At 61.2% G+C, this 6503-nt stretch overlaps 4 protein-coding genes across 4 annotated transcripts; all 4 read right to left on the bottom strand.

The window, feature by feature from the left end:
• Positions 1 to 158: 158 nt before the first annotated feature.
• BDZ90DRAFT_257327 (hypothetical protein) lies at positions 159 to 1082 on the bottom strand (the record flags this gene model as incomplete). The annotated part of the gene is made up of 2 exons (XM_025507942.1): positions 159 to 652; positions 740 to 1082. The coding sequence occupies 2 exons, from the start codon at positions 1080 to 1082 to the stop codon at positions 159 to 161; spliced, it is 837 nt and encodes a 278-aa protein (XP_025364852.1).
• A 535-nt stretch (positions 1083 to 1617) lies between these two features.
• BDZ90DRAFT_7897 (hypothetical protein) lies at positions 1618 to 3907 on the bottom strand. The gene has a single exon (XM_025509871.1). The coding sequence runs from the start codon at positions 3654 to 3656 to the stop codon at positions 1986 to 1988; it is 1671 nt and encodes a 556-aa protein (XP_025364851.1). The 5' UTR covers positions 3657 to 3907; the 3' UTR covers positions 1618 to 1985.
• Positions 3818 to 4986, bottom strand: BDZ90DRAFT_7741 (hypothetical protein). Its single transcript, XM_025509864.1, has 4 exons — positions 4782 to 4986; positions 4606 to 4710; positions 4321 to 4545; positions 3818 to 4249 (listed from the first exon to the last, which is right to left on the bottom strand). Exons 1-4 carry the CDS (start codon positions 4809 to 4811, stop codon positions 3980 to 3982), a joined length of 630 nt encoding a protein of 209 aa, XP_025364850.1. The 5' UTR covers positions 4812 to 4986; the 3' UTR covers positions 3818 to 3979.
• A 542-nt stretch (positions 4987 to 5528) lies between these two features.
• Positions 5529 to 6503, bottom strand: BDZ90DRAFT_7760 (hypothetical protein). The gene is made up of 3 exons (XM_025509866.1): positions 6195 to 6503; positions 5799 to 6119; positions 5529 to 5723 (listed from the first exon to the last, which is right to left on the bottom strand). Exons 1-3 carry the CDS (start codon positions 6467 to 6469, stop codon positions 5663 to 5665), a joined length of 657 nt encoding a protein of 218 aa, XP_025364849.1. The 5' UTR covers positions 6470 to 6503; the 3' UTR covers positions 5529 to 5662.

Here is a 6503-nt window from a genome sequence, read left to right as displayed (position 1 = left end):
GGGGGTCAGCCCTGGACGTCAGGCTGGTGCCCATTGCAAGCAGCACGGCGCCGAGCAATCGGCTTGCGCCACGAGAAGACGCGGCCTGACCCAGGACGTCGATGATGGTGTCGGCCAGATGGTTTGGGCTAGCCGCCTCGTGAGACGACGCCCTTGCATCAGGCTGACTGGTATGCTCCCCCCCACCCCACGCGGCTGACGCCTGCCTCCATGCCGCGCTGCTGGTATCCATCTTGATACCCTCTGAAGTATGCAGCGGCCTCGTTGATGGCAGCCTCGTCCATTGCCGGTTCGGCGCTGCTATCCTGAAGCCAGCTGTTGCTGGCGTCCGTGGGGGCGGCGTTGAGTCCGTCGTTCCCCGAAGCACCGCCGGCCGCCGTCGACCCGCTATCGGCTGCATGGAAGGTGGCGCTCGCCGCGTTGAATGTGTCGTGGCTAGGTGGAGGTGGGAGAGGGTGATGGGTGAGAGGCGGGAGGGTGGAGCTCGCCGCACTGTGATGATGGATGTTGCGGCCGGGCGCGGGGAGGGTGGCGTCTGCCGCGCTGGATAGGAGAATGTCGCGGCCGAAGGCGGGGAGGGTTGTGCTCGCCGCGCCGAATAGGTGATTGAATGGTGGGAGGGTGGTGCTCGCTGCGCTAGATGAGCTAGCGCCTTGGTTGAAGGCGGGAAGGGTGGTGCCTGCCTCGACGAGAGCGGCGTTGTGATCGACCTCCGGCAGCATGGTGTCCACCTAGTCACCGCGGCCGTATTCGTCGTCGATCTCGCCCTCCGCGTCCTCTTCACCCGCCTCCTCCCCCGTCGCCTCTCCCACCGTCACCTCTCCCACCAGCGCATCACCCACCGTCGCCTCCCCCGTCGTCACTTCTCCCCCTGTCACTTCTCCCACACCCGCCTCTTCCACCCTTCCGGCTCCCGCATTTGCCTCGCCCGAATCACCTACTCCCCCAGAGGGTCCGCCCGCCTGGACGGCGTTCGCCTCGGCAACCCTGTGATGTTGCGCCATGTGAGCGATGAATGTCTTGGGGTGCCTGATCCTCGTCTGGCAGATATTGCAAAAGTGCTCGTCGTTGGCTCGGCTCATGGTGGGAGATGGGAGCGAATATACTCCCGAGGTTGAGTATGATGATGACGTTGGTGGTGATGATGGTGGTGACGATGTTGTCGTCGAACGGGCTATGGTGAGAGAATGTGAGGCGACGAAGTCAGAGAGAAACAAGAGCCCACTCGTCCACGCCAAGGTCGAGGCCATCTTGTCCTTTGTCGCCAAGAGTGTACCTCGAGTCGCCGGTCACGGGCGAAGCACCTTCATCCTCATGGGCGGCAACGACGGGCGGTGACGACGGAGATGCGGTACTGATGATAATCGAGACGTTAAACCCAAACAAGCGCCGTGAAATGATGCGGCCCAACGGGGTGGTGCGCCGAGAGCAGTCTTCCGAGCGGCCTCAATATTGGCTGATGCGGTCGCACACCCTTTGTCGATGGCCGCTCGGAATTGTTCCTCCGACATGAAGGCCGCGAATGCAGGTTGCTCGGGATACGATCGCTGCGACGCCGCCTGGTTGCGAGCGTACGGAGGGGGCAAAGGGGTGGAGGGAGCCCCATTGGCGCGGCGAAGAGGGGGCTGAGTGGCCTGAGAGAAGGCCGGAGTAGGAGGAGGGGGGGATGCGCGGGCGAGGAGGGCGTTGCATTCCATTAATTGGATGCCGGTTGAATGAAAAGGGGGGATGACTGGCGCTTGGCACTCTGCTGTGATTGTGGTGATGGGGCAGAGCAGAGTAGGGCGCCATGTTGAGGAGTGGCGGCAAAGGTGGGCGAGGATTAGATGGGAGGGGGCGAGGTGTGGGTACCGGGGGTAGGCGAGCCTGGTCTGTGAGAAGCGGCAGGCCAGGAAGTGAAGGAGCGGCGTGAAGGCCCGAGCCATGCTCCGTGAAGTCGAGGTCGTCTTGTTGGTCGTCACCAGGAGAGTACCTCGAGTCGCCATTCACAGGCGAAGCATCTTCATCCTCACCAGCGGTGGCGACGGGCAGGGACGCCGCGGACGAGGTCGAGGCGGCCCTGCTGGCCAAATCGGCGAACGCTCGTCGCTTGAAGGAGACGATGGATCCATGCCCGTCTGCAGGTGCTTGTGGATCGTTGTGTCTACTCCCTTCCAACCAGTCCTGTACCCTCTCGTCCTTCCTCTTCTCCATTGATGGGCGGCGGTCCACCTGACGAGGCGAAATGGCACAGCTTCCCATTTCTGACCGACGTCGTCTTTGCTGGCGGGGATGCGTTTGATGCCAGCGACTTCCCTGAAGCGTTCCCGGTCTTCCTTGCTCCACTGACTTGCGAGATGCAGCGTAATTCCACTTGGGAAGGTGAGATCCCCCCCCTCCCTTTCTTCCCCGTAGAGGAATGGCTTGCCGTCGATCGCAGCTTGGGCGTCGACCGATAGAGAGGCAAAACCGACGGGGCGACGGGCCACAATGGCCTCGAGAGAGGCTCGGAAGGCTGACTCGCGGGCTGCTGCATCTCTCGACAGCTTGGCGATCTGCTCCCAAAAGGCGAAAGTGTTGTCCTTGCCAGCTGGGTGGCTGTACCACACACGCTCGCCTGGCCTCCCATTCCTAGCCTTTCCCACGATGCAAATGCCACTGAGGAGGTGACGATGTGCCTCGCCGAGCGACGTGCAAGAGGTCGTTTCGCCCTCCCGCAACCCCAACAACCACTCGTCGTCGGCTTCGTCGTATTCGTCGGAGTGGTCGTCGCCGTCGCCCTCGTCGTCGTCCCCGTCCTCGCTGCCGCTCTCCCCGCCGCCGACTCCAAGTACGAGGTTTCGCATGTCTCGTACAAACCTCTTCGGTGGTTGAGCTCCGAGCCAGGTGCTCAGATAGCGAAAGCGCAGCTCCCACGCTCGCATCAGTGTGCCGAAGACGACGGTGAATGCCTCGCCTGCCGCATCGAGGTTGGCGCGTGCGGCCTCGACCTCTTCTGCGTCCTCCGTTGTCTGTGCCCATTGGAGCATGTAGTGGCATAGGCCTTGTCGACGACGCGCCTTCCGGTACTGATGATTGCGGACGAGAGAGGATCCACCATCATAGTCGTCTGCTGGGGCCTTGGGAGCTTCGAAACATGCTGTCGCATTCAGCCCTTTGTTGCCCTCGAACGCGGGCAGTCCGCATAGAGCACGATGGGCCAGCAAGCCAGGATATCTCTGGCACGAACCTAGGCAGAGCGAAGTGATGCCCTCGAGTATTGCGCGCTGTAGGATGGATTCGGGAGAGAGTATATCTTCGGTGTATATGAAGATGTTGAATGTAAGAGTTGTCTGGGCCGACGCTGCGTGGCCGTGGAAAAGGGCATTGCTGCCAAACGCGATGTCCATGAGGTGCTCGGCACAGCGGGCAGTGTTGTCCCCCGTGCGGCCGCCGTACCAGCCCGTGACCCTGTCTTGAGTGTCGTCGAGCGCAACTGCGAGGTACACACACCCGTTGCCATGGCCACTCCCCAAGATCTGCCCAAGGCGCTGTGCGAAGTCGGCGGGAGGCGCTCCGGGGCATGAGGCGACAGCATTGACGGCATGCGACTGCCACTGTCTCCACCACGAGGCTGTTTCCAGGCGGCTTGCGTCGATGCTTGCTTGCTCCATGAATCTGAGAGCCACTTCAGACATCTGCGCCAACAGCTTCTTGGATTGTCTCAAGGGACAGGCTACCCTGCCAGTACCACGGATTGAGATCCTCCACGGGCAGCGCCTGCGTCACGAAGTCGGTGTACGCAAGCGTGGTCCTCTCAAGGACAGGCGTCCAAGGCTGCACTCGCTCGAGCGTCGGAGGTGGGCGGGGGAAGAGGACACGGTCGGTGCTACCGTCCTCACGCCGGATGGCCAGGCCGCATGCTGTTGAGAAGGTGCCGAGTTGAGCGTCCGTCTTTATGAGCTTGTGCAGTGAATTCGAATGGACGTGTGGTGGCAGTGTGATGGGCACGGAGAGGCTCTCAATCTGGCTTCAAATGAGAAGTGAGATGGCGAAGTAAAGATGCGAGTTGACGGCGGGTCTTCTTCTCTCTTGTAGAGGAGAGCAGCAACGTCACTGAATCAGGTGCCCTCTTGTTGCCTTCGCATGGGCAAAGCAGGCAGTGCGGCCGGGTGATGGCGCTGCCGCTAGTAAAGCTGCATGCCGACGAGTGATGAGCTGCAGGTCTACATCGAGGAGGATGCTCAGCCTCTCCATGTCGGTCCCAGAAGGTCGAGTGAACCCGATAAGACTGTACAGAGAGAGAGAGAGATGGCCGTGGTCAGCACCGTAATCGCCATCACCGTAGCCCACGATACTCACGTTCGGGCCACCTCCGACTGCTGAGGCTGGAGCTTCACTGCGATGGCACGCCAGCTCAGGTTCTTGTCCCACTTCGCCTTGATGAGCTTGGCGAAGACTGAGAGCCCGTCGGCGCCGGCGGAGCTGGGCACAGGAGCTGGAGGCGGGCCGGCCGTCGTGCTGCCGGGGCGATGAGCCTTGCGCCTGTGAGCCGCTCGCTGCTTCGGTGTGTCGAAGCCTCGGTCGCTTTGGAACGAAGAGGTCAAGTCAGTGGCGAAGTAGCGCGGGAGAAGAGAAGGAACTCACCAGCCAGCGTGATCGCACGGCACAGGCCGGTATCGCTCCTGTGCCCGCAGCTCGGCGGCGGCCTCGCGGTGACGTGCCTGGATGTGGCGCCGGAGGTTTTCGTGGCTGAGAGGGGTGTGGGATAAGTCAGCCTTCAGGGTCTGCTTCATGATTGATCGATGTCGGCTCTGACTCACTTGACGAGCGGCACATCGCAGATCCCACATGTAGTGGGACGAGTGGCCACGGATCGACCCGCTCCCGTGCCCTTAGTCATATTGATTTTGTTGTAGTGCAAATGCGTAAGGGAGTATCGCGGTGACTGGCCTCGATGTGGCGCTGGAGGGTGTCGTACCTGGGAGACATGTTCGAGAAGACACGGTCTGACCCAGGACGTCGATGGTGATGTCGGCCGAATGATTGGGTTAGCCGCGTGATGAGGCGATGCCCTCGCATCATTGCGACTGTCCTCTGATCGGGAGGATGGCTGGTGTTGGCCGGAGGCGCTGGACGAGACGGCGTGACGGAGGCTTGGGTGGTCCTACCAGATAGGCCGCCGCTGCTACCGCCAAAGTCAATGCCGTCGTCGGTAGCGCCCATGATAGGCGGGGACGCCGCGGACGAGGTCGAGGCGGCCCTGTTCGCCAAATCGGCGAAAGCTCGTCGCTTGTGCGCCACGATCGATCCACGTCCGTCTGCGGGCGAATCGTTCGTGGCCACCCTCTTTGACCCTCCTTGACCCCCACGCGTTGGCGCGCGAACGCCGTGTGTCCTCATATGGCTGCCGAGCTGGTGAGGACGAGCGAAGCGACGCACACTGTGAACGAGAAGGTCATGAGCATGGTCAGCGTGCGGAAGGAATACAAGTCACATAGCGTAGCAAGCTCACCAGCTCGGGAATGTGCACGCGTGAGGTTTGTCCTTCTCCCTCTCTCGCATGCTGGACAGGGCGAAAGGGTGGTCGATCGGGGGGCGGTACGAGAGAGCACGGGTTGTTGATGCGATCAGAAGGATGAGGAGAAGGACAATGAAGATTTGAGAAGGTCGGCAGATACACAGACGTCATGCTGACGCAGACTTACGTTGCTTCGTACTCGTTTTTGTGGTGGTTCTTCAGGTGGACGAGTAGCCCCTGCTCGCTTTACGAATGAATGACGGGGTGAATTGATACAATGTCAGTGGTGTTCGCGAGTCGGAGTGCAGAATGTATTCACCTTGACATGACTGATTTGCAGTATGGGCAGGCCATCTCGCCGAGGTCTGTCATATCGGCGATGGTAATGCGGACTGAATAAGGAGGCAAGGATGAGCACGGAGACCAACACTGAGGAGAACAACACGGACGAGACGGACTGGGATCTCGACGACACCACGTGGCTTTGCCGTCGTCCGTTCGACGACTACTTCGAGCCTGACCACCCTCTCCTGCGGATACACAGACGTCATGCTGACGCAGACTTACATTGCATCGTACTCGTCCTTGTGGTGATGCTTCCTTGTGGTGATGCTTCAGGTGGACAAGGAGTGCCTGCTGGCTGGAACGAAGAAAGGAGGGCGTCGATGGTTGCGATGTCAGCGTCGACTGTACCGTGATGCTACGTTGTACTCACTCGGTCAGATCGGCCTTGCAGTATATACAGATCTCCTCGCAGACGCATAGTGTTGGAGGCGGCGAGGCCGGACGTGGGGTCGAAGGAAGTGGTGTCGTCGATAGAGTAGTGGGGTGTAGGAACCGGTACGGTTGGAAACGAGTTGTTGCCAGCGGGCTGACTGCCGAAGCCAGATGCGTCGGCGAAGGATGAGGCGAAGGAGAGGGCGAAGGATGGGGCGAAGGAGGGGGCGAAGGAGGGGGCGGCCAGGCCAGGCATGGTGTTGCCCGCGCCATCCGTGTTGCCCACGCCAGCGGTGTCGGCGAGGGC

The sequence above is a fragment of the Jaminaea rosea genome (genome assembly GCF_003144245.1).
Source record: "Jaminaea rosea strain MCA 5214 unplaced genomic scaffold BDZ90scaffold_1, whole genome shotgun sequence".
NCBI classification, from domain to species: Eukaryota; Fungi; Basidiomycota; class Exobasidiomycetes; order Microstromatales; genus Jaminaea; species Jaminaea rosea.
The sequence above is the reverse complement of the archived record's forward strand: the minus strand, read 5'-3'. Positions and strand labels throughout refer to the sequence as shown.

Coding starts and splice junctions, on each gene's coding strand:
- BDZ90DRAFT_7897 (XM_025509871.1), bottom strand. CDS start 3,656: ATGTCTGAAGTGGCTCTCAGATTCATGGAGCAAGCAAGCATCGACGCA.
- BDZ90DRAFT_7741 (XM_025509864.1), bottom strand. CDS start 4,811: ATGTGGGATCTGCGATGTGCCGCTCGTCAA. Junction 4,711..4,781: donor TGCGATGTGCCGCTCGTCAA/GTGAGTCAGAGC, acceptor CACCCCTCTCAG/CCACGAAAACCTCCGGCGCC. Junction 4,250..4,320: donor CAGTCGGAGGTGGCCCGAAC/GTGAGTATCGTG, acceptor CTCTCTGTACAG/TCTTATCGGGTTCACTCGAC.
- BDZ90DRAFT_7760 (XM_025509866.1), bottom strand. CDS start 6,469: ATGGCGCGGGCAACACCATGCCTGGCCTGGCCGCCCCCTCCTTCGCCC. Junction 6,120..6,194: donor TGCAAGGCCGATCTGACCGA/GTGAGTACAACG, acceptor TCTTCGTTCCAG/CCAGCAGGCACTCCTTGTCC. Junction 5,724..5,798: donor TGCAAATCAGTCATGTCAAG/GTGAATACATTC, acceptor TCATTCGTAAAG/CGAGCAGGGGCTACTCGTCC.